This window comes from Oryctolagus cuniculus, chromosome 3 (assembly GCF_051225735.1).
Source record: "Oryctolagus cuniculus isolate XC-2025 breed Fujian yellow rabbit chromosome 3, ASM5122573v1, whole genome shotgun sequence".
Taxonomy (NCBI): Eukaryota; Metazoa; Chordata; class Mammalia; order Lagomorpha; family Leporidae; genus Oryctolagus; species Oryctolagus cuniculus.
In genome coordinates, this window is record NC_142869.1 from 50406693 (window position 1) to 50434269 (window position 27577).

Genomic DNA, 27577 nt, shown 5'->3' on the forward strand with positions numbered 1-27577 from the left:
CTCATGATTTGGAAGACTAAACACTGTCCTCAAGTTGATACAAAAGATATATTCAATTCCTATCAAAATTCTACCAAAAATTTATACAGAGATGTCATTATTCTAAAATTTGTATGAATATTAAAGCACTATAATAGCTAAGACAATTTTGGAAAGAAAAGAGAACAAATAGGGGACATTGGTCTATACAATATGAAGACATTATATGGCTACAGAGCAGGTTTGATTAACAGAAGATAAAAGAACTGAGAAGCAAACCAACACAAATATGACAACTGATATTCTAATAAAAGCAATTCAGTAGAGGAAAGATAAACTTCAGAACAAATAGCGCAGGTCCAATTTGGCTACCATAAGCCAAATAAACAACCAACCTTAAGTTTCATACTTCATATAAATATTAACTCAAAATTCATCATTAAGTATAAAATGTAAAACTATAAATTTTTAGTATTGTGAAAGCAATTAGATTTTACATATTTTACAAACAACCCAGATATCCTTTAATAAATAAACCATGGTATATGTATACCATGGAATATTACTCAGGAATGAAAAAGTCACCGAAGAGCCTGGGTGACTGACACTTCAGAGAATTATGCTGAGTTAGAAAAGTCAACCCCAAAAAGTTATCTACAATTCCATTTATGTAACATTCATGAAGTGACAAAATTTTACAATCTAGAGGGGATATATGAAATGTAATAATACTTGAGGGACCCTTATGGGGACTGAAATGTTCTGTGTCTTGAATGTTCTATGGTTACTGGACTAAAGTTTTCAAAAATACTACCACTGTGGGCAACTGGATTTTAAGGTACTTGGGAGCTCTCTGCATTATCTACAACTGCATGAAAACCTACAGTTATCTCAAAACAAAAGTTACATTTTTAAAACATCTTCTAAAATTTTAAACAGAAACAAAGCCACATAATTATTTCTATCATAGAAAGCTTTGTACTCTAGAGTATAAAATAATCATTTTGTTTATTTTATTCTCTGTTGGATAATTGCTTTTGACAGAAATACTAATAAAGTTATTTCAACAAAATAGTAATTTAGCTTATTAAATTTTGCAGAAATATGTAGGTTTTTAAATTTAGAAATCTGAAATTGTAAAAAAGTCTATGCATGTTACTGCATGCAAGTAAGATACATCGATTCTTATGGTATTTTAGACAGCTTGCATGCAAGAACTACCTTAATGGACGTCTACTCTATTAAATTTCCTCCAGCAATAACTCAGGACATTGCTGATCCTAGTTAATCTTACAAGCATTCTCATCAGTGTCAAGGGAAACCACACTGAAGTAACCATCTGTTGGAGACTGAAATTTTAAAACCCTCTACAAAAGTGATTAGCTAGACACTTTTAGATTTCTAGTTTGACATTTATTTTTTAAGAAAAAATGAAAACATCATTTGCATGCTGTGTTCTTGGCCAATTTACCTAACATCTTTGAAAATCAGATTTTTTTTTCATATATAGAATGGGGATAGGTCAATGATAAATGGTGAACTAAGAACATAAAAGTAGTTGGTAATAATACCTCCCAGGGGGCAGTTATTTAATAAAAATAAATTTTATAATAGCTGATATTCCCAGGTTAAGGCTTAAATAAAATGTTACATAGGCAGAAATTGGGTTATTTTGGGGAAGAGGAACAGATAGCCTGCTGGAACTGTTTCACAAAGCAATATCAAGTAAAGTCATAAGAGGATTTTAAAACCATTTCTACTACATATTGCATCACAATACCTGATTTATGACACAGTTATTTTATTTTATTTTGAGAGGCAGGGTTAGAGACAGAGAGAGGGAGAGACAGAGAAAAGTCTTCCATCTGCTGGTTTACTCCCCACACGGTTGCAATGGACAGAGACGAGCCAGTACAAATCCAGGGGCCAGGAGCTTCTTCTGGGTTTCCCACATGGGTGAAGGGGCCCAAGCACACTCAGGCCATCCTTCACTGCCTTCCTAGGCCATAAGCAGACAGTTGGATTGGAAGAGGAGCAGCCAGAACAGGAACTGGCACCCATATGGGATGACTGCACCTTAGGTGGAGGTTTAGCCTACCATGCCATAGTGCAGGCCCCAGGACATTTTTCAAGAAGATTTAATTTATTTGAAACAGAATGACAGGGAGGAGGGACAGGGAATGTTCCATATGCTGGTTTACTCCTAAAATGGTTACAACAGCTAGGTTTTGGCTAGGCTGAAGACAGATGCCAGGAACTCCGTCTGGGTCTCCCATATGAGTGGCAAGAACCCAAGTATTTGAGCCACCACCTGCTATTTCCTAGGGTGTGAATTAGCAGGAAGTAGGATCAGAAGTAAAGTAGCTGTGACTCAAACCCATAGTAGAGTGAATACTCTCATATGGGATTACAGGTGTCCCAAGTGGCAGCATAACCTGGTGTACCACAAGGCTTGCCACGACACTTTTTTAAAAAAAAATTATATGTGTGTGTGCGAGAGAGAAAGAGAGAGACGTGCCCTCATGTGCTGGTTCACTCCCAAAATGTCCATGACTGGTGGCTAGTGCTGGAAGTTGATTAACGCAATCTGGGCCTCCCAAGGGTATGACAGGGACTCAACTACTTGAACCATCTTTTCTTGCCTCCCGTGTGCAGCAGCAGGAAGCTGGAATTAGAGTGGAGCTTGGATTCAAACCTAGGCACTCCAGTATGGGATGCAGGCATCCCAAGTGGTAGCTTAATGATTTAGCCAAATCTGTACCCTGGGACACTTGTGTAGGTGCTGAAGAGTGTTGATACAGTCCCTGTCATGAGACACCAAGGACTGGAGTTCTCTATTTTTTTTTTCATGAAATTTTTTTAAAAAGAATGATTTTATTTATTTACTTGAGAGGCAGAGAAAGGTTTTCCATCTACTGGTTTACTCCTCAAATGGCTGCAACAGCCAGAACTGGGCTGATCTGAAGCCAGGAGCCAGGAGCTGCTTCTGGGTCTCCCCGATGGGTGCAGGGTCCCAAGCATTTGGGCCATCTTTGACTGCTTTTGCTGGCCATTAGCAGAGAGCTAGATTTGAAGTGGAGCAGCCAGGACTCAAACCGGCGCCCATATGGGATGCTAGCACTGCAGGCAGGTGCTTGATCCACTACACCACAGTGCAGGCTCCAGTGAATGTTTTAATTATGTTTTTTTTTTTTTTCCAGGCAAGTTGCCTCTGTAATAATCATATGCACAAAGTGGCTTCAATAAAGCAGTCAATGTTTACTTTGCATATAGCTTCTCCTGGGTATACTTTTGATATTATTTGCTAGAGGTAAGCAAAATGTGAAGTCATGGACAAAAGAGTTGACATGAAAATGCCTGGGTTTAAATACAAGCTCCACTATTTTCCATCTGTAAGATTTTGGGTGGCCAGCTCTGTGGTGTAATGGGTAAAGCCACCACCTGCAATTCTGGCATCCCATATGGGTGCTGGCTCAGTCCTGGCTGTTCCATTTTCAATGCAGCTCCCTGCTAATGCACCTAGGAAAGCAGTGGAGGACGGCCCAAGTCTTTGGGCCCCTGCACCTTCCTTCAACACCTGTACTCATGTGAGAGACCCAAAGGAAGCTGCTGGCTTCCACCTGGCCCAGCCCCAGCTGTTGGGGCCATCTAGGGAGTAAACCAGCAGATGGAAGATATCTCTCAATCTCTCTATTTCTCCTTAGCTCTGTAACTCTGTCTTTCAAATACATAAAATAAATTTAAAAAAAAGATTTTGGTCAACTTACTTCATGGCTCTAAGTCTGCATTTTCTTATTTACAAAATAGGACAAGAATATTGTAATAAAAATAAAGTAGATGGCACAGTATCTTCATATGTCAAGAGGATGATAAATGTTACATATTTAAAAATTAGCTACTACAGTTATTCACCAACCTTAAGTATAAACATGATAAATCAATGAAGAGACATTCATCTTCTCTGACAAAGTGAAATGTAAGAATTAAAACATAAGTATCTTGATTACCTTGATTTGATAAGTACACAATGCACACATGTATTGAAATGTTACAATGTAGCCCATAAATGTGCATAGTAATTTTAGTAAAAAATTTTAAAAATGTGGATCACAGCCAAAAATAATTATGCTGAAAAAAGGTTATTATAATTGAAATAACTTGCAGAGCTTTTGCCTGAATTTAGACATTATTGTAAGTATTACCTACTCTGGTTCATAAATATTTGATGATAGAACCAAAATTTCCTATTTAAGCTTATTGATGGCAGTTTTCAAGTATAAAATTAAATAAAATTAAACAAAATTTTTATATTCAGAATCATCTTCATATTCATGAATATGTCAGGAAAAACAAATACATTTTATAAACTATTTATCCTACCAAGAATTTAGTTAATTCATAGAAACATTTATAGAGAATTTTATAAACATGAATATCTTTATAATATTCAAATAACTTATCTTATAAATCAACTACATTATGAAACACATTAAGCTGAGAAATTAGATCTCCAAATATTAAAATATTTGGGCCTGGGAAGGAGAAATTAACTAAGAAATTCTATAATTGTAAGTAACAGCTGCATGGTCAATATTTAATCACTATATTGTGAGACAGTTCAGTAGTGGAAGATGGGATTAACATATTGCTTTAAAACATTCCATTACTTTCTGCATCTGTTTACTGATAATAAAAGACACAGCTGTTCTAAAGGATACACACTAACAGGTGTAAAGTGCCAATTTGGCATTTTACATAAAAGTTACTCATTTCCTTTTGGAATACTCTAAAATTATACTGTAAGCATAGATACCAATAACTTAGTTTTAAAAATATTAATTTGGATTTTTCTTATCCTTGAGGAAAATATATTGTTCTTTCACTACAAATTAAAGATTATTTTTAAACAGTATACATCCTGAACTAATTATAATTACCCCAGATGTTTTCCATAAAAATGGTCACACATTTGAACAGTTTCCTTAGCAACTGTTCTATATATCAAATTTACTGGAGTATCAAAATTATGAAGCGACACTATCAGATGCACTGTTTAAACTACAAATGATAATGAAGTTTGAGTCTACTATTTATTTTGACAAGTACTCCAGCTAATCTGTAGCCATTTGTATTTAATCCAAAGTCCCCTAAGCAAACTCAATATTTTTAAAATAAATTTTCAATTACTGCCCACCTAAAGCATGACAAAGTATCCAAAATTTGTGAATATCAAAGATGGAAGTTTTAAAATTTTTAACAATATCTTACATTACTTCAAAATGCCCATGGCCAAAGAACTGACTTCACTCCAGTAATTTAATAAATATAAATTACTTATTAATTCATAAATTCTGGCAGTGACATTATAATTACAAAACCAATGTCCGTGAAAATATTAAAGAATTGATGATAAGAAAGAACACTGTGAAATATTGTAATTTGGTCACTATATTTACTTTTAATACACAAAATTTAGAGAGGAAAAATTAAGGGAGAATATCAAGGGAGTCCAAAGCGTTCCAGTCGCTTTCTTTTCTTTTCCTAAAATAAAGACATTCATCAAATTAGCTTTAGAAAAAGAAGTTCATAACCGTGTACATTTAAAAAGTTCTTGGACTATATATTTTAGATATACACATGAAGAAAAACATGTAAGGTATGTATATTTTGTTTATTCAAGATTACAAAATGTATCCCTTTTTCTCTTCAGTTCAGGTACAGATGATTGCAAATTCAATAAAATGTTCTATAACTTTGCAGTACAGTGTTGGTCCTCAGGCCATTATGCTACAATAACTTTTCTGGTACTTGTAGAAACAAATTATGATCAATGAAAATTCTATTAGTTTTCTGCTTAAGTTTTCAGAAGAAATATATGAAGGAAGTCATTTTTCACATCAAAAGAATAAAGAACAACAATTTCATCGTGGGATATAACAAGACTTAATTCCTCCTAAGATGTGATAAAATGACGTTACCTTAGAAACAAATCATGGATTATGTGGATGAATGATAAGCTAATAAAAATGTGACAATATAAATCATAATACAAAAATCCATAATTATTTTTACATAGACTTCATACAGCCCTTAACCTTCAGGAATTTATTACCGAATATAATCATTTATCCAAACTACCTGAATCTTAGTCATATTTAATTATAACAGTCTAAGAACATTTCTCTATCAAGAAAAAGTATATTGCTTGTAATTATGTACATCCTGTGGTGTGCCAACTTACAAAAACCACATGCACATTCTAAAGTATTGGTAAGCTCCTTTTCCATGTAATATTAAATTGTCCAACTATTCCTATAACTGGATGGACTTATTTTCTTTCCTAATAATGATGTATTAATTTTGAATTCTTATGCTAAGGAAGATAGATCAAGCAATCTGTATTATTAAAAGAAACAAGGGAGTTAACTATACAATAAAAATGAGGAGCAGAAAAAGACACAGGTTTCTTTAAAAAACTGAGACTTCAACTAAAATTAAAGACAATAAGAAAGACATTTTAGTACCCTTAAAAATTCAGCCTTTAAGGTAATTTTAGGATGGATGTTTGTAATAATTAAACATTACTAAATTAAAATATAAATTCAGTCAAATTTTTATATTAAATTCTTAATTTTTTTCTAAAATGGTGGGCTTACAGGAGCTCATTCCTTTTTACTTTTTAAGATTTATTTATTTATTTGAAGGTCAGCATTACAGATAGAAATGAATAGAGAGAGACAGAGATCTTCCATCTGCTGGTGCACTCTCCAAATGACCGCCAACAACCATGCCACAGTCAGGAGCCAGGAGCTTCTTCCAGGTCTCCCACGTGGGTAGCAAGGGCCAAAAACTTGGACAATCTTCTCCTGCTTTCTTAGGCCCATTAGCAGGGAGCTAGATAGTAAGTGGAGCAGCCAGGACTTGAATTGGCTCCCATATGGGATGCCAGTACCACACTGCTGCTACACCACAAGGCCAGCCGCTTGATTTTTTTTTAATTACTTATAAATATAATCAGAATCATGAAATACTGGCATATTGTTTTTAATTACATAGCACTTAAATAGCTCCTACAGTCCATCTAATAATCAAATATTGAATTACTACTGTGGCTTGAAAAGTTTTAGGAAAATAACAGATCAACAAATTCTGTAAGTATCTTTCAAAATTCAATAAACTTTTAAAAATATTTATTTATTTACTCATTTATGTAAAGACAGAGTGACAGCTGAGAGAGAGAGATATCTTCCAACCACTGGTTCACTCCCTAAATGGTCACAACAGCCAGGTCTGGGCCAGGTCAAGGCCAGGAGCTGGGAACTCCACCTGGGTCTCTCAAGGGACCCAAGTAGTCCAGTCATCTTCCACTGCCTTCCTAGGTGCATTAGCAAGCAGCTGATCAACTTGACCGGTCACTCGGATATGAGATGTGGACATCCCAAGCGGCTACTTATCCTGCTATGCCATAATAGCCACATATCAATAATCCTAATGTTTGTGCCTCCCACTTTAATCTCAGAAACTTCATGTATTCCCTCCAAAATTAGCAGCAAATACATAATTATAACCATGTTTTAGTAGGTCTTAATGATATGGTAACAGTATTACAAGCTCAGCTTATTTGTTCTGAAAAACTTCTTCTTCAAATATCTCCAAGTTTTTTTTTTTTTAATTAATTTATTTGTTTGAAAGGTAGAGCCAAAGAGAGGCAGAGGCAGAGAGAGAGAGAGAAAGTCTTCCATTTGCTGGTTCACTTCCCAAATGGTCACAATGGCCACAGCTGGGCCTATATGAAGCCAGGAGCCAGGACCTTCTTCCAGGTCTCCAATGTAGGTGCAGGGGCTGGAGGACTTGGGCCATCATCCACTGCTTTCCCAAGCCATATCAGAGAGCTGGATTGGAACTGGAGCAGCTGGAAGATGAACCAGCGCCCATATTCGGATGCCAGCACTGCAGGCAGCAGCCTCACCCACTCCGCCACAGTGCCAGTTGCTCCCAGTATTTTTTTTAAGTTTTTAAATTTACTTGTACTTATTTGAAAGGTAGAGTCACTAACACACAGGGTAAGAAAGAGAGATTGTCCATCTGCTGGTTCAATCCCCCAAATAACAACTACAACCAAGATGAGGTTAATCATCTGGTAAATTCTGACATGAGACTCCTTCAGCTCTACCTACTGGCATGCAACATTTCCTCAAACGCAGTAAAATTGTCCATATACATCCTCTAATTTCCAAAGACTCACATACATTTTTACTTCAATATGTAAATTCATAGAGTAATAATACCCAGGGAACTTCCTTTAGGGAGGTATATTTAACAATTAATTCTACCTCCATTATAGATGTGAACAGTGCTTCAGTAGAAAATAGATACCAAGGTAAGCTCTATTCAAATAATGTTGACAGGTAGAAAGTTAAAAGATAACAAATATCTTCTAGAAAGTTATATATCATCTTATGTTATACCAAAAATTATATATTTGTGTTAAGAACTTAAATAAGTGATTTTTATTGCTGCCATATGAGCAATTTAATTTCTGACTCTTATTTTAAGAGTGATTATCAGTAAGAAAACATGGTATGCTTCAACTTTTACAATAAGAAACAGAGACAAAGAAGAGATGTGTTAGGGATCAATTTTTTTTTTTGCCATCTCTACAAACACTCCAAATTCTTATAATAGTGCAATTTATTAGGAGAGCACAGTTTTTTTAGAAAACTTTTATTTAATAAATATAAAATTCAAAAGTACAACTTTTGGATTATAGTGGCTTTTCCCCCCATAACCACCCTTCCACCCACAAACCATCCCATCTCCTACTCCCTCTCCCATCCCATTCTTCATTAAGATTCATTTTCAATTATCTTTATATACAGAAGATCAACTCAGTATATACTAAGTAAAGATTTCAACAGTTTGAACCCACACAGGCACACAAAGTATGAAGTATTGTTTGAAGACTAGTTTTACCATTAATTATCATAGTACAAAACATTAAGGACAGAGATCCTATATGGGGAGTAAGCGCACAGTGACTCCTATTGTTGATTTAACAATTGACACTCTTATTTATGACGTCAGTAATCACCCTAGGCTCTTGTCATGAGCTGCCAAGGCTATGGAAGCCCCCTGAGTCCACTGACTCTGATCATATTTAGACAAGGCCATAGTCAAAGTAGTTCTCTCCTCCCTTGAGAGAAAGGTACCTCCTTCTTTGATGGCGCATTGTGTCCACTGGGAATTCACTCACAGAGATCTTTAATTTAGGTCGTTTTTTTGCCACAGTGTCTTGGAGGAGAGCCTAGTTTTACATGGAGCTGTTGATTTATGCTCACATTGGCTTGGTCAGGTCCACTTTGAGTCCTGGCTGCTTCACTTCTGATCCAGTTCCCTGCTAATGGCCTAGGAAAGCAGAGGAAGATGGCCCAAGTGCTTCGGACCCTGCATCCATGTGGGAGACAGGGAAGAAGCTCCGGGCTTCTGATCGGCCTGCCTCCAACTGTTGTAGCCATTTGGGGAGTGAACCAGCAGATGGAAGACCTCTCTTTCTCCCTCTCCCTTTCTCTGTAACTCTGCATCTCAAATAAATAAATAAATCCTTTAAAAAAAGTCAGTGTCTGCTCCATTTATTTCCGAATGATCCATTACTGAACCAATAAAGTTTGTATCATAAAGTTAATTTCAGACAATGCCCAATTACATATTTTATAGCTAATCCAAGCACAAAACTAAAGTAAAATCTGTCTTTATTACAGAAATTTAACCTGTTACAGAAATCACTTTCTTGACACGATTCTAAGTATAAACTTATTATTGTTAATTGAAACCAACTGAAAACAGTATATAGAAAACACAGTAGTAATATTAACAAATATTAATTCAATTTTTGTACATTAAATATTACAGCTTACCATATCAGTATTCTCTTTATCTACAAAAAAAGATAATTCAGAAATCTTAAAGATAAAAAATATTTAAGACCTTATCTAAAATAATTTGTTAGTGGATATGCAATATAAAGACATAAAAATGACATTAAAAACATAAAATGTGTGGGGTAAGCATCATGCTACAGGGGTTAAGCTGCTGCTTTGGGAAAGCCTGAGACTGAGTTCTGCCTATGCTTCCAATCCAGCTCCCTAATGTACCTAGGAGGCAAAGATAATGCAAGTACTTGGATTCTTTCCACTCATATGGGAGACTCAGATAGAATTCCTGGCTTCTGGCTTAGCCTTGCCCAGCCCTAGTTGTTGCAGGCATCTGGGGAGTGGAACCTGTGGATATAAGATCTCTCTTTCGCTCTCTCTGACATTCTGCATTTCAAATAAGTACATATATACATACTATAAAATATGGCTTGGAAAGAATAGTGGGACCATAGTTTTTGGATGCAATGGGACTTATTAATATAAGATTTTAAAACAATATTTTAAAAAAATCTTAACAATTATAAGATTTTTAAACTTATTAAAACATTGATAAGTTTATAAGATTTTTAAAAGACATTTATATATATTTAAAATATAAAGTAATATATAATATAGAAAAATGCACATCCTGGGCCGGCGCCACGGCTCACTAGGCTAATCCTCCACCTTGCGGCACTGGCACACCGGGTTCTAGTCCTGGTTTGGGCGCCGGATTCTGTCCCGGTTGCCCCTCTTCCAGGCCAGCTCTCTGCTGTGGCCCGGGAGTGCAGTGGAGGATGGCCCAGGTGCTTGGGCCCTGCACCCCGTGGGAGACCAGGGTAAGCACCTGGCTCCTGGCTTTGGATCAGCGCGTTGAGCCGGCCACAGCGCGCCAGCCGCGGCGGCCATTGGAGGGTGAACCAACGGCAAAAAGGAAGACCTTTCTCTCTGTCTCTCTCTCTCACTGTCCACTCTGCCTGTCAAAATAAATAAATAAACAAACAAACAAACAAACAAAAAAAAAGAAAAATGCACATCCTGTAAAACTATGATAATATTAAACCTATTAAAATGGTTGCTTTAGGGCTGGCGCCGCGGCTCACTAGGCTAATCTTCCACCTTGCAGCGCTGGCACACCGGGTTCTAGTCCCGGTCGGGGTGCGGGATTCTGTCCCAGTTGCCCCTCTTGCAGGCCAGCTCTCTGCTGTGGCCAGGGAGTGCAGTGGAGGATGGCCCAAGTGCTTGGGCCCTGCACCCCATGGGAGACCAGGATAAGTACCTGGCTCCTGCCATCGGATCAGTGCGGTACGCTGGCCGCAGCGCGCAGGCCACAGCAGCCATTGGAGGGTGAACCAACTTCAAAGGAAGACCTTTCTCTCTCTGTCTCTCTCTCTCTCACTGTCCACTCTGCCTGTCAAAAAAAAAAAAAAAAAAAAAAAGGTTGCGAAGAGAATGAGAGTAAAAGAGAAAAATGAACAAAAAACATTCATACAAATTCAAAAAAAGAGGAAAAATGCAATGTTCCATAATACTGAGTAAAAATTTGCCTGCAAAACCATCTCAGCTTGCCTTTTTGAGAAGGGTTACTTCTTTGACAACTTTCTCAACTTCATCAAAGGTAACTGAGTTTCTGTCCTTTCTGGGGTCACTTTTGTTTTTTCATATTCTACTTGAAAAATCTTCAAAGAAATAATTATATTTATTTCTATTTTCTAAGTATCAATGGCCATTCTTCATTCTGATGGTAATTTGGGGTATTTATAATTTCATTTTCCTTTCTTTAGAAAATGTCTAGTCACACTGTATTTTTTATTATTATTTTAAAAATTTAGACTAACATGATCGTTATTCATTTTTTAATGCAGTACAATATTTCAACACATGTACAAATTGTGCAAAAGCCAATCAAGCCAGACAAGTAGTTTTTTCATTTCCTTATCTTTCTTTGAGTTTGGAGCATACCAGCTCATCTCTTCCATTTTAACCACATACACACACACACAGCCCATACACAAATATAAAAACACAAAAGATAATTAAACCAATTAATTATAATGTAGAGAATCAACAACCACTATATAAAATCAACAAATCACAAAGGAACACAGCCAGAGAGGAGAAAGCAACAATCTATGAATTAGCCAGAAAAACAATGAAAAAGATGGAAATAGTATGCTTTCACCTATAGATAATTATGCTAAATGTAAATGGGTTAAATTCTCCAATTACAAGATACTGAGTGGTTGAACAGATTAAAAAACCAGCAGCAGCAGTCTATAGGTGACTCAGATAAGCGTGGAGGATACACATAGACTGAGAGCCAATGAGGGGAAAAGAATATTCAATATATTATAGTTTTAATACATTTTGGCCCCCAAACTCATTCAGGAAGTTAAATCCCAAAAGTATTATGTTAATGATATCATGATGATGAAAAGTTAATCCAATTAAGGTATTTAGAGATGAGGCCTTTGGGAAGATTGGATTAGGTTGTTAGGGTGTAGATTCCATGATAAATCCTGGTAGCTTCATAAGCACAAACAAAATAGATGAGTGTGTTCCCTGTCTCTTGCCAGGGACTCTGCCAGCAAAAATGCCGTGAACAGAGGCTGAACCAATGGGGACCACCAAATCTTAGACTGTGAACCTTCAGGGCTCTGAGCTAAATAAATTTTTTTCTTTTTAGAAGTTAGGTGCCTCAGGTATTTTGTTATGGTGATAGAAAGGTGACTAATATACAAAGCATACTATAATCAAAAGAAAGCAAGGGGGGCTGGTGCTATGGTGTAGCAGGTAAAACAGCTACCTGCAGTGCAGGCATCCCATATGGGCCCCAGTTCAAGACCTGGCTGCTCCACTTCAGATCCAGCTCTCTGCTATGGCCTGGGAAAGCAGTGGAAGATGGCCCAAGTGTGGGGGTCCCTACACCCAAGTGGGAGATACAGAAGAAGCTCCTGGCTCCTGGCTTCAGATTGGCCCACCTCTGGCTGTTGTGGCCATATAGGGAGTGAACCAGCAGATGGAAGATCTCTTTCTCTCTCTACCTCTGCCTCTCTGTAATTCTTCCTTTCAAATAAATGAATAAGTCTTTAAAAAAAAAAAAAGGGTGGCTATCCTATTATCAGATAAAACAGACTTTAAGTCAAAAACTGAGAAAAGACAAAGATAAAGGGGCCAATGAATCAAGAAGTTATAGCAATTATATATGTACCCAACATTGGAATACTTATAAACATACAAAGCAAAATTTAAAAGACAAAAATTAAGGAATCCATTCAGCTATTTGTTGGCCTAATTTCTCTCCTAAATATCAATTTTCTCACTTTTAAAGTGAAGATATTATCATCTTCACAGGATTACTCTGAAGATTGTATGAAGGAATGTACAAACATGGTTCTTAACATATTAAATGCTTGACATTATCTGCTTAAACAAATATGAAAATCTGACATTCTGAGAATTCATATTTCCAGTAAGATGCAAATTTTCCCAAAGAATACTCAATTCAAAACAATAAGAAAAAATATTAGTCACTCTTGCATCCTCTACTCTTGTCTACAATCCAATTCAAATGGTAGAAAAATGAATCACTCTAAAATTAACATAAAAGGCAAACCAAATAGCTACCTTCCTTACTGGAGGCATTTCTAGCTTCAAGTTTTCCCTAATACTGGAAAAAAAATTCAGTATTGCTGTAAAAATTCTTCCTAAAGCTGAATGCAAACTCTACTGAGAAATTCTCAAGTCTCCTTTGGCTCAAGTAGATGATCAAAATTCAACATTTCCCACTGTTGATGAAGACCTGGAAATTCCTACGCAATATTGACTCAATTTAACAGATTAAAAAAAAACTAACTACAGATTGGAAGAAAAACCACTTTTTAACATAATAAATACCTAAAACTCCAATAGCTAACAATAGATTCAGAGTTATCTAGAGACAATAGGCCTTGAAGACAAAGCATAAAATTTTCTTTCATTAGGGGAGTCTTCAAACTACATAATCTGTGACAGATTTTCCCCCTGATTCTGGGATTCAGATTTAGATGTATGTGTGGCACGTAGGGAAATGGTGAAAATCAATTTCATCCCAGTTATGTAATTATATTCTTTATTCAGTTAGCTCCTATATGCAAGGCAAACTTCCTCATTTTCTTATCTTTAAAATAAAACAATAAAGTTCAAAGTATACCAGTAAGCAACTTCATACAAATGAAATCAAGGAAACTGTACATTTCTAACTAAAGCATTATTTTCTTGGGAAATACAACAGTAGCTGCCCCTAGTTTCAAAAGACTAAAATTGTTGATTTTGAGAATAAATTGATTATATAATGCCTGCTCCACGGCCCAGGTCTTGCTAGCCAAGATCGGGCCCCCACCTTCTAAGGACGCCTCTTCTGTGTTACTGGCAAACTCTCCACCCTCCGTCTTTTCGGACCCTCCTGAGTTCCTGGGGACCCCACAGCTAGCCAGGAACCTCCTGCTCCCATATGCGCATTCTTCCACCCTGCCCCACCTCATGTCCTGCCTCTCCGCGCCGCCATTGCTGGAAACCAGGTAGCCATGTGGCCCAACCACCAGTGTCAAGCTCTCTACCCCCATCCTAATGGGATTTGCTGCTCCTGCTTCCCTGGCCGTCCTCCGGCAAAGTTTTAAAAGGACCTGTTCCTGACACGTGGCTCTCTAGCCTCCTCCTCTGGTTTCCTTTCTTTGAATCTAGGAAGACCACTACCTTTGAAAATATTACATTGTAACTTGCTGAACTTATTTTTGCAATTTATTTTAACAGGTTTCCAGGTAATCAGTACTCAATGAAACAGCAATGGGTAATTGGTACTTGTTTTAGATGAATGCAATTTTAATTTTAATTGAATTCAGATAGCGATATTTAATATCAGCATCTTAAGTCATTTAGGTGTAACTGCTAATTTAAATTGGGTAAAGGCAAATGAGATAATGTGTCTAAATGTAAACTCCTGTATACTCAGCATGTTAAATTTGTGTTAAAAATGTTATAGAAATATAGGCCGGCGCCGCGGCTCACTAGGCTAATTCTCCACCTTGCGGCGCCAGCACACCGGGTTCTAGTCCTGGTCGGGGTGCTGGATTCTGTCCTGGTTGCCCCTCTTCCAGGCCAGCTCTCTGCTGTGGCCAGGGAGTGCAGTGGATGTTGGCCCAAGTCCTTGGGCCCTGCACCCGCATGGGAGACCAGGATAAGTACCTGGCTCCTGGCTTTGGATCAGCGCAGTGCGCCAGCTGCAGCACACTGTCCGCGGCGGCCATTGGAGGGTGAACCAATGGCAAAAGGAAGACCTTTCTCTCTGTCTCTCTCTCTCACTGTCCACTCTGCCTGTCAAAAAATAAAAAAATAAAAAAATTTAAAAAAAAAGAAATGTGCATTTGGTAAGGAAGGTTAAAAGGAAAGAGTTATTTTGAATAAAGAAAGGACAAGGTTTGTAAGATTGACTTCATCCTGATGGCTGGTTTACTCTAGACTGGAATGGAAATGATGGAATGTTTCAAGTAAGTTGAAGAGGGTGTGTGGAAGTCACAGGAGGTTATGAAAGAAATCTTGGATATTAATGAGAAAGCCACAGAGGCCTAAAGAGTTAAATGTTCTGTAAAATCCTATAGGTGCTTTCAAAAATGCTATGTGAAGAAAGCAAGTGCCTCTTGTTGAGTTTATAGTGAGTTTATAATTTTAAACGTGGCAACTGAAAGTCTTTTGTCTTCCACAGTTTTTTTTTTTTTTTTTTTTTTGATAGGCAGAGTGGACAGTGAGAGAGAGAGAGAGAGAGAGAGAGAAAGGTCTTCCTTTTGCCGTTGGTTCACCCTCCAATGGCCGCCACGGCCGGCGTGCTGCAGCCAGTGTACCGCGCTGATACGAAGGCAGGAGCCAGGAGCCAGGTGCTTCTCCTGGTCTCCCATGGGGTGCAGGGCCCAAGCACTTGGGCCATCCTCCACTGCAGTCCTGGGCCACAGCAGAGAGCTGGCCTGGAAGAGGGGCAACTGGGACAGAATCCGGTGCCCCGACCGGGACTAGAACCCGGTGTGCCAGTGCCGCAAGGCGAAGGATTAGCCTAGTGAGCCACGGCGCCGGCCTATATCCACAGTTATATATATCAGATTTGCTGCTCATAAAACTAAAGCATTGTTGGTTCTGTGCTTAGCTGTCCTCCTATAGGTTCTCATGGACTTTTTCCAGCCACATCTATTGTATTCAGTACTTTGGGATGGCGCTGTAAACAGATGAAGTCTGTGTGAGAAAGTGTGGTTAGCTGAGGTTACTAAGAGCAGAAAGTAATTCGAATCAATTGGTAAATTAAAAAAGTTAAAAAGTTTAAAAAGCTAGTATTGAAACTGCTATATTTGTTATCTAATGATTTAAGCTGCTTTCTAAATTTTCATTTTATATTACTATTGTCAGTAAGTGATCTGCGACTTGAGCACCCCCTTGGCTTGCATCCTCTGGTCTGCTTTAACAAAAATCAGGAGGAAAAGAAAGCTAGGCATCAGAAATGGAAAGATAGGTGGCAGCCTATTAATGGCTGTTCTGTACAGTGATCTGCTCTCAGGGAGACCCAACAGGCCAGTCCACTGCAGTGGCTTTCAGTGTGGTAAGCCTGGGCTTCAGCAGAAGTCAGCTTATGAAGAGCCCTGGCAGCTCTGCCAGCCAAGAGTTGGATCACTGGAAATGGACCTGTCCTGGAGTCGAAGGACTTCAGGTCAGAGCCACAGATCTTATTGGCTCTAAGCTGAAAAGCCCTTCACTTGGCCCAGCTTCCAAAGTGACCACCACTGCTGAGAGGAGACGGCCACGTAGGGTCAGCAACACTCAGGCAGAACTGTAAATTTCCTGTTAGAGATGCCACCTGCCTTCACCTGGCCAGCTCTCCTCCCAGGCCAGCTAGGTAATGGAAGTCAACAGGGTGCCTTCCCAAGGAGGTTCACACCTCCCTTTGGATGTACCCTATGTGAAGAGACAGACAAGTCTGGGCCTCTTAACTTATAAGGCCTAAAGCCTACCAGATTATTATCAAGCCCCTTCTGTCAGGTTCTATTTACCTCTCAATCAGCAAACTTAGTTGTGGCTTAGATAGTATCTTTCTTGGGTCCTCTAATAATGACTCTGTCCTTTGTTCTAGACCCTATCTAGCCCACTTGGGTCTCATTCCTTTGTAATAATAACTTCTACTTTAACATCAATGGCTCTGCTCCCAACCTGTGTGTACTGATGGTCCTCTCCTCCACTTAATTTGCATGATTATTCAGAATTTCTCTTCAGACAAACCCCACTACCTGCAAAAGCTGAGTGTCCTTTTTCCCAGTCTTGGCTGGGATCAGATTTAAACAACTTCCATCAAACAATCCTCACAAGGGTCCAAAGACCCCCCTCATTTCCTCTCCTCTATGACATCCTTTCATTACCTGGTTAATGCCACTCTTAGGATCATTGGTTGCTATTCTCACCCTGACTTGTATACTACAGTGTCTGCTTAAGTGCTTACAGCAGGTGAAAATGGAATGAACCAAGGCCTTCAGCAACCAGGCAGTCAACCAGATGCCTCTCCATCCATACATGCCTGTCCCTGTGGAGCCCCAAGATACCCCCAGTGGGCCCCTGTAGACAATGTCCCCAGTCAGCAGGAAGTAGCCAGAGAGACTCATTGTCGCCCCCTTTCCTATCATCAAAAGGTTGGGATGGTAGCTTTGGGATCTGCATGGAAGGAAGGCCTACACTTCTGGGAATGGAAAGTTCCTACCTGTACCTTCGAGGAAGAAAAGTCCTTGTCAAGGTCCCTGCGGGTGCCTAAAGGTCAACCAATGAGGATCAGACCCGCCTCAACCTTTAACCCCCATGCCCTGAATCTATAAAAGGAGCTCTCCCAATCTCTGACGCGCGACTTCTCTGGCCCCTGCTCTGTTGGGGCCGGTGAACCTCGCCTGGGAGCGGAACCTCAATAAAAGCATGTGAATTAATTGATTCGTCTGCCTGGGAAGATTTGTTACGTGCCAGACACCTTGCAATATGATGGATCTGCAATACAGGAGCATATTCCTTCAGACACCTAAAACTGTGGTAGATACAGACTATTCTGACTGCCAAGTGTAAGACTGTGGGAATCTGTTAGCAAGAGGGTGTGATTCACCTCAGTCTTGTACAGAGAAATGTGAATGTCTTCGAGGTCATTACTCTCCAATGATCAAGTATAGTACAGACTATCATAATTGTGGTTTTCAACCCAGTGGACATTCCTACATATGTAACCTGGAAAATAAATGGATTGTCCAAGCACTAAATGATTGTGAGTGGGTGCAATCCAGATCCCGCTATACTTCACCAAATGATAGCTGAAAAACTTGGCAGTCATCTCAGCTTTGCCTTGGATGGATTTTGGGAGAACACAGCAACCCAAGTGTGGTTTTGTGGAGTGGAGTGAACATGGTGGATATTTCTCTCAAGGAACTAACTCTAGAGAGGGGAAAGGACAATGATAATGAGAACTGGTGCATAAGATGGTGGTTGAAAGTGGCCATGAAAGCAAACTAAAGGGGTATACCAATTGGGATTAAGTGGATTAAATGTGGCTGATCTCATTGAATCCTTATTCAAAGTTCTATCCAAGATTTACTCAGTGTCAACAATGGTGAAGAAGATAGAGGGCACTGAGAATGAGTTTTCCTGAGTTTTTGTATATCCTCAATGCTTGGCGACTAACCAGTTTGTCAACCAGAAGCTGAAGGATGATAAGGTTGTGCTCAAGTAAAGTGTAGTCACCATGTGAGACATCCAGAAGGACCTTAAGACCTGTTACTACTGAGTTTTAGGCTGTAAAAACTAAAAATTATAATGTAATACATCCCGAAAAAACTAAAAAAAAAAAATAGCTACTTGCTCAGAAATAAAGGGAGAAAAACGCACACTTGACATGATAAAAGCAAAAATGGGATTACTAATGTAATACATCCTGAGCCTTTAGTTTTCATGCATATACACGGACCACAGTTGGCTTCAATCTTCCTTAATAGGTGATTTGGGCTTACAGACTCAAAGCCCATGATTGGGTTAATGCTGAAAAAAGAGCTCTTGAATAAAAGTATTGATTGCAGTGTGCTTCTACAAAAACAACACAAGAAAACCCAGCAGGTTCTGTTTTCAATATGGTCATGGTAACGCACTAGAAAATTGTTTTTGCATTTTACATTGAGGAGCCCAGTAACATAACCTTTTCCTGGATGACTAAAAGAAATAACCAGTTAATTTAACAAAATATAATTAGAACCATAAGCCTGTAATCCCCTATATAGGATGCAAGCATGATTCAGAGACGGAACCAAAAGCAAAGATTTTACTAGGAAATAACCTATTAGGTTAGCCACTTAAACCCTTGTGCTTCATCTGCAAACCAGTGTGTTGAACTACAGTATTTCTAGGAGAACTACCTAAAAGTGCATATGATGGAGATTTGTAAGGCATTAACTACTATATAATTGTATGATCACACAATTATTCATTCACTCATTGTAGATATTGATATAGATATCAATCCCTAATCAACTTACACAAATTTAAACTACAAAAGTGTTACTAACAGATTGTACATAAATCAAAGAAAGCAAATTTCAAATAACCGTTTGAAGAATTACTCCCACTTAGTATTTACACATTCATATTTTTACAGATAAAGAATAACTATGAAGTGCCAAGTTTTCTTCCTACTGGCCATACACACAACGAGGCTTGCTACCTATCTAAAGTAATCTTTCCAAGCAATGTATCATTTCCTTTTTCCAATAGAGAATCTTTGAGCAGTCCGAATTCATTTAATAGTTACATACAAGTGGTATGCAAATATTTACTGATTCTAATGGTGAGGATAATTTTGATTACTGATTTTCCAAGAATCAAAGCATAATAAACAATATTTAATCTTCAAGATCTTGCCTTGCTCTAAGAATCATTTTTGTGAATCTAAATTATTGTGTAGTATTTTTTAAATAATTCAGCTATTCAAACACAGTGTTAGGAATTTTAAAAAGTGTTTAAGTTAAATTCAAGAAACATTTTTCATATTTTTATAACTTCTGTAATTATAATTAAACTTGGTACATGTTCAGCTTTTAACATCTTTCTTTCAAGAAAAGTTATCCAGTATGCAGGAATTACACTGAACCTGTTCTCTTTGTATCAATACCACATTAACATGAGAATTGATTATGTTTTGCTGTGACCTCAAGAATCAAATGAATAAATTCTCCCTTTTAAAAAAGAAACATTATCCAGAAGAATGTGAATTTATACAAGGTATGTAGTTATCCTCCCTAATTTTTAAACTTTCATCTTCCATGATCTCACTATAGTTTGCAATTCTGAGTTTTGTATATTTAAGATTCTCAAATATTGTCTTAAAATATCCTCTTATATCTATCCTGTTAATCCATACTATTTCCTTCCTTCCTCATCTTTCAGCTGTTCATTTCTTTCTCTTTAGTTATCTCATCATGTCCTTAAAAGATGATTAACAAGTAATCATTTCTCTTTAATGTGCTTTAGCAATGAAAGAGAAGGAAAAACACACACTGCCAAACTGCACAGTAAACTTGATAACTTTCCTTATTTCTACAATTCTTCCTTGGCTAAATTTGAACAAAAAATCTTTTTTTAAACTTTTCATTTATTTACTTTATTTATTTGAAAGCATGGGGCACATAGAGGGAGAAAGAGATATCCTATTCTCTGTTTTGCTCCCCAAATGCCTGCAACAGCTAGGCCTGGGCTAGGTTGAAGCCATGAAACTGGGTTTCATCATGGATGACAGGGACTCAAGGTGCTGCCTCCTAGGGTGTGCCTTTAGCAGGAAGCCAGAATCCAGATTGGAGCCAGGACTTGAACCCAAACATTCCAATATGGGATGGATGTGGACTTCCTATGCAGTTATTATTATTTACAGATTTATTTATTTATTTACTTGAAAGGCAGAGTTACGAGGAGTAGGAGGAGACAGAAAGAGAGAGAGAGACATCTTCCATCTGCTGGTTCACTCCACAAATGGTTGCAATGGCTGGAGCTGGGCCAGGCCAAAGCCAGGAATAAGGAGCTTCTTCCACGTCTCCTATGTGACTAGAGGGGCCCAAGCACTTGGGCCATCCTCTGCTGCTTTCCCAGGCACATTAGCAGGGAGCTGGATCAGAAGTTGAGCAGCTGAGACTCCAACAAGGCCCCATATATGGCATGTGGGTGCCACAGGTGGCAGATTTACCCACTATGCCTCAGCGCCAGCCCTACCTAAGCAGTGTCTTCAGTGCTTCACCAAATGTCTGGCCTCAAACAATTTGAATAGTGAAAAAAAAAAAAAAAGACAGCCAGGTTGAACACTGAAACATAGATTTTTTTTTTACTTACTTGGACTAACCAAAAAGGGATAATTTCAGTGACCTATTACTTACAGATGATATTTAGGTACTATATACATGTACTTTACTAGAATATTTACAAACACTCATATAATACTTTTAATGGTGACAGTACATACCAGTTGACATACTGAGTCCAAAGCTTTAAGGAAAAATAAAAAAGAAAAACTATGAGAAATCTCAAATTATGAAGCTAATGTAAAAAATATTTTAATTGTGCATTTAAAATTTTTTAAAGGCTCATTAAACGAAAAAAAGCAAGAATTACCAAGAAGTTCCTGGTGACTTTCTGAATTCTTCATTTGTAATTATACCAAACTTCTTAATTCTCATATCAAGCCTCTGAAAATGTATGAATAAATATTTTATAAGTGTAAGAAAGTCTATCATCGAAAGTAACAAAATAAGTACAGAAGAGACTATATCTAGTAATAATTCTCAGGAGAAAACAGAATGGGATTAAATAATTAGGAACATTTAGAGCCTCAGATATCAACATGTCTTGTAGAGAATACTACATAAAGACAGATCAAATCTTTTTATTTATTTATTTATTTATTTATTTATTTTTAAACAGGCAGAGTGGACAGTGAGAGAGACAGAGACAGAGAGAAAGGTCTTCCTTTTTGCCATTGGTTCACCCTCCAATGGCCGCCACGGCCGGGGCACTGTGGCCGGGGCACTGTGGATCACGCTGATCCGAAGCCAGGAGCCAGGTGCTTTTCCTGGTCTCCCATGCAGGTGCAGGGCCCAAGCACTTGGGCCATCCTCCACTGCACTCCTTGGCCACAGCAGAGAGCTGGCCTGGAAGAGGGGCAACCGGGACAGAATCCGGCGCCCCAACCGGGACTAGAACCCGGTGTGCCGGCGCCACAAGGCGGAGGATTAGCCTAGTGAGCCTCGGCGCCGGCCCAGATCAAATCTTAACAGATGAATACTATATCCTGGGCTTCACAAAAATATAAAAATGTAAAATTTGTCCACCATACATTAGAATATACAACAATGTAATAATTTTTAAAAAGATGGTTTTGATAAAAGAATAGATTCACAAATGTTAAAAGTAAATAACAGTAATAATTCATTAATTGAGCATATAGAATGAGCTAATCATTATGTTGTTTGATACATCAGTTTTATTCAGATCCATAATTTAATGACTTGAAATTAGTACTTGCAATGCATTTTGAATTTATTATCTCCATTTGGCAGATGAGGAAAGAAAGTATGAAGGTTAAGTAACTCAGTTAAGGGCATACTGACTTATCTTTTGATAAACTGCTATGTATACTCACATAAATGTGCACACTTGTAAAAATAATTTCTTTAGGAAAAAAGGTAGATTCCTATGGTACCTTTTTTGTTGTTGTTTTTGTTTTTAAAGATTTATTTGTTTGAAAGGCAGAGTTACAGAGAAAGAGGGAGAGGGAGAAAGAGAGATGTTCCATCTGTTGGCTAACTCCCCAGTGGCCGCAACTGCTGGGCTAGGCTCAAGCCGAAAACAGCAGCCCAGAGTTCCATCTGGATCTCCCACAGGACTAACAGAGTCCCAGGTACTTGGGACATCCTCTGCTGCCTTCTTAGGCCCATCAGCAAGGAGCTGGATTAGAAGTGAATCCGCAGGGACTCAAACTGGTGCTCAGATATGGGATGCTGGCATTGTAGGCAGTAGCTTAAACTGCTCCACCATCACACCAGCCCCAATACTTCTTTTACCAAATGAATTTCCATGTGAATTTTAAGGAAGGTCGTGCATGGGAGGGAAGTTATGGTGTGGGGGGAAAGCCATTGTAATCCATAAGCAGTACTTCGGAAATTTATAGTCATTAAATAAAAGTTTAAAAAAAAATCACTGTCAAAAGGAAAAAAAAAGAAAAAAAAGTGCCAGAAGAAAACACATAATTTTGAATTGTGACTACTGTAAGAAGAATATCAAGAGCAAATGCCATAAAAGAAATCTGTGATATATTTAACTACATAAAAATCAGAAACATTCGTATGGCAAAATATATCACCACCAAGTTAAATACACACAATAAGTTGGTAATGGTTTTCCAATATATAGGACAAAATTTTACTCTGTGACGTAAGAATTTCTATAAATAATAAAAATACTGACACTCGAAATAAAAAGGAAAAATGGTAAAGATAGAAAAGGACTTTCACCAGATAGGAAATAGAATGACTGATTAACATATGAAAATATTTTATTCACTAGTAACCAGTGAAATTCACACTAACATAAAAGTGAGATTTTCTACTTGTCTGATGAGTAAAGTTGGCCAGTGTTGGCAAAGATGTAGGAAAATCCCCACTGACAAATATTGCTGATTTGAGAGTTAATTACTACCATTTTGGGGAAGGTAATGTGTTAGTATATAAGACATCTTTTTTAAAAAGTCACATTCTTAGATTTTAAAAATTCTGCACTCTATGAATTTATCCCAAATAAACTTTATAATTTTTTGTTAAAATATGTTTGTGGACTTAATTGCTTACAATTGGGAGAAATAACTGGAAACAACTAAATTGTTATAGTTCAATAGAATTTAATTCTTGCAAACCCATGTAATAAAATGTGATACTATGATTAAAATGGTGATTCAAATCTGTGTTTACTGACATGAAAACATGTTCATGATCACCGATCACCAGAAAAGCAAGACACAGACCAGAATGTCTAATACTATCCTAATTTCCATGAATACTAAATATGAGGGGAAATTTAAGTAACTTTTTGCTTTTTAAAAAAATTTCTACCTTTCCTAAAATAAATAGCAATACTCGAAGAATTCATAAATCAACATAAAAATTAAATCAAAACTTAAAAAGCAGAGAATGAAACATATACAATTCTTTTAGGATTGCAGTTAACAAATGAGAGGTGATATAGAGGGTAACAGCCAAAAGTGAGTCATGCAAAAAAGATACCCAGTAGACTCATGGGTAACAGGGACAAGAAAGGGCAACAGCCAAATAAATAAATGCACTGTTTGCAACTCACACTGTTTGCAAAATAGGAAAAAATAGTTGTTTTTTTTTGTTTTTTTCAAAATTACTGTACACACAGGTTTGAATCTCCAAAGACCCACAAGAAGACTATGGATCAAAGAGTAGAAGCTGGAAAACTGTTTATTATCACACTTCCGACAGTCCCCAAATATTTCAACAAAAATCATAGTGTGATGGCTTAGAAAACATATTAGTTGGAAGATCCAAGATGTCTGAATAGAGAAAGTATGCACTTATTATGACCATAGGAAGATAACAGAAGAAGAGGGGAGGAACCACATTCCCAGGGGATAGTTGGAGAGGTTTGCAGTGGAAAATGTACAGAAAGAAGAGAGATGCCAAGAAACTGCAGGGATGGTACAATCACGCAACAGTAAGTGGGACAGCAGGAGCAATTCCCATGGCTGGAGGGGATGCCATCTTCTTGGAGTGAGGTGAGAGGAACCTACAGTAGCCTGTGCAAATGGTGATATTGCCTGAAGAACCTCACAGTTCCCACTGACTTTGAGTCCAGCCTGAAGCACTAGTGGGGTAGAGGGTGCCTACATAACCTTGTGAAGAGAGAGCACATTGCTCTCCTCCCCTAGGCCCACAGAGGTGGCCAGCGAATAACAGAGAGGAAGTACCATCTTAATAAGGCAAGTACAGGCTGCGGCATCCTGTGAGTGACTGAGGGATTTTACTGGAGGGATATAAACCCTCGGTCCCCACTGACTTTGAGCTGGCCTGGAGGGTTGGTGGGGGACAGGAAGTGCTCTCCTCCCCTCACTCTTTCAAGGCGCCTGGACAAAGCTTGCCAAGGCAGACAATCAACCAACCTCTGCTGGGCAGAAAGCTGGCACTGGAAATGCTGAGGCTCTTTTGGTGGACAGGTAAGGCTCACGGGCTCCTCGTGCCTGTGGGAGCCCTGTGCCCCGTGACTGTGGGAATTCTCTGACTGAGACAGGGGGTGGGGTGTGGTTGGGTCTTTGGGTAATCAATTTGTCTAGCTTCCGAGGCTCAGAGTTCCCTTTGGAGGGTCATCGCTGAGGGTTCCATGTTCCCACTGAGGAGGGACACATAGGCAGAGTGGGCTCACCCTGGGCAGCTGGTTCACCTTGGCAAGGAGCTGAGGTAGTGATCACAGCGGTCCCTTGCTAATGACAGTGATCTACCATGCCCAACTTGGGTGTTACTCTGGACTCTTGCCCACCCTCAAGCACTGGCCAGAGCTCCCTGGACCCACCCAGCACACAACTCTGGATATCTGCTTAAGGAACAGATACTCCACTTACTCACAGATGCATATTTTCAAAGATAAAAGCCCTCAGAGGAGAAAACCAACAAGTGTTCCCAGAAATGGCTAAAAATATTTTTTATTTCTACAAGAAATTTTTAAAAATCTCTTGTAGAAATATAAGAAACATGAACAAAGAAGATAGTACAACTCCCCAAAAGGAACAAAACCAAATATCAATATTAGAATGTGAAGATGGGGGCTGGCACTGTGGCCTGTGGCATAGTGGGCTAGGCCTCTGTCTGTGGCATCAGCATCCCATATGGGCACCAGTTTGAGTCCCAGCTGCTTCTCTTCTGATCCAGCTCTCTGCTAATGGCCTAGGAAAGCAGCAGAAAACAGCCCAAGTGCTTGGGCCCCTGCACCTACGCAGGAGACCTGGAAGAAGCTCCAGGCTCCTGGCTTCAGACTAGCCCAGCTCCGGCAGTTGCAGCCATTTAGGGAGTGAACCAGTGAATGGAAGATCTCTCACTCTGCCTCTCAAATAAATAAATCTTTAAAAACAAACAAACAAAAAGATTGTGATGATTGTGAAGATGAACAAATTGGTGAAATGCCAGAAAAAGAATTCAAAAAAATGATCACAGGTTTACTCAAAAATATAGAGGTGCAAATACATGAGTAGAAGAAATGATTTAGATGAGAAATTCTGCTGGGAGATGGAGATACAGAAGGAAAATCAACCTGAAATACTAGAAATGAAGAATTTAATATGTCAAATAACAAATACAGTGGAAAGCCTTAACAACAGATTCAGTGAGGCAGAAGAAAGAATATCTGAGCTGGAAGACAAATCTTTAGAAATACCTCAAAAAAAAAAGAATAAAAAATCAGAAAATGTGAAAACAATGTTTGAGATTTATATGATGACCAAATGTACGTGTCTTAAGAGTTCTAGAAGGTAGCCGGCGCCGCGGCTCAACAGGCTAATCCTCCCCATGGGAGACCAGGAGAAGCACCTGGCTCCTGCCTTCGGATCAGTGCGGTGCGCCGGCCGCTGCAGCCATTGGAGGGTGAACCAACGGCAAAGGAAGACCTTTCTCTCCATCTCTGTCTCTGTCTCTCTGTCTCTCTCTCTCTCACTGTCCACTCTGTCAAAAAAAAAAAAAAAATAGAGTTCTTGAAGGTATGGAAAGAAAGAATGGATTAGAGGCCAACGCCGCGGCTCACTAGGCTAATCCTCCGCCTTGCAGCGCCAGCACACCAGGTTCTAGTCCCAGTCGGGGTGCGGGATTCTGTCCCGGTTGCCCCTCTTCCAGGCCAGCTCTCTGCTGTGGCCAGGGAGTACAGTGGAGGATGGCCCAAGTACTTGGGCCCTGCACCCCATGGGAGACCAGGATAAGTACCTGGCTCCTGCCATCGGATCAGCGCGGTGCGCCGGCCGCAGTGCAGTGCGCCGGCCGCAGCGGCCATTGGAGGGTGAACCAACGGCAAAAGGAAGACCTTTCTCTCTGTCTCTCTCTCTCACTGTCTAACTCTGCCTGTCAAAAAAAAAAAAAAGAAAAAGAAAAAGAAAAGAAAAGAAAGAAAGAAAAGAATGGATTAGAAGGCCTATTCAGTGAAATAACTGCACAGAGCTTCCCTAATTTGAAGAAAGACAGGGACATCCAAGTACAGAAAGTACACTCCTAAAAGACACGATATGAAAAGCTCTTCGCCAAACTTTCAAAAGAAAAACATAAATATTTAAAAATGTGTACAAGAGAAACAGCAGATTACCTTCAAAAGATTTCCATTTAGATTGACAGCTGATTTCTCAACAGAAACCCTACAGGTTAGGAAAGAATAGAGAGACATAGCCCAAGCTCTAAAAGAAAAAAATGTCAAACCAGAATACTTACTGTACCAAGCAAAGCTCTCATTTATAAGTGAAGGTGAAATAAATACCTTCCAAAACAAATAGAAATTGAAAGAATTTGTCACCACTCGTCCAACCTTACAAACATTACTTAAGGATGTGCTACACACAGAAACAGGGAAAG

General features: G+C 38.7%; 1 protein-coding gene and 1 pseudogene across 1 annotated transcript in view; one reads left to right on the plus strand and one right to left on the minus strand.

The window, feature by feature from the left end:
* Positions 1–5411: 5411 nt before the first annotated feature.
* The window catches only part of LOC127491727 (uncharacterized), a 40821-nt gene continuing 18655 nt past the window's right edge, over positions 5412–27577 (minus strand). Inside the window, exons 6-9 of the mRNA XM_070070482.2 lie at positions 21576–21649; positions 21427–21449; positions 9894–9913; positions 5412–5520 (exon numbers count right to left, since the gene is read on the minus strand). Of these exons, the coding sequence (XP_069926583.1) occupies positions 5479–5520; positions 9894–9913; positions 21427–21449; positions 21576–21649 (159 nt within the window). The 3' untranslated portion in view covers positions 5412–5478. The remainder of the gene's footprint in view (positions 5521–9893; positions 9914–21426; positions 21450–21575; positions 21650–27577) is intronic.
* On the plus strand, positions 17922–18714 carry LOC100356804 (L-lactate dehydrogenase B chain-like; annotated as a pseudogene).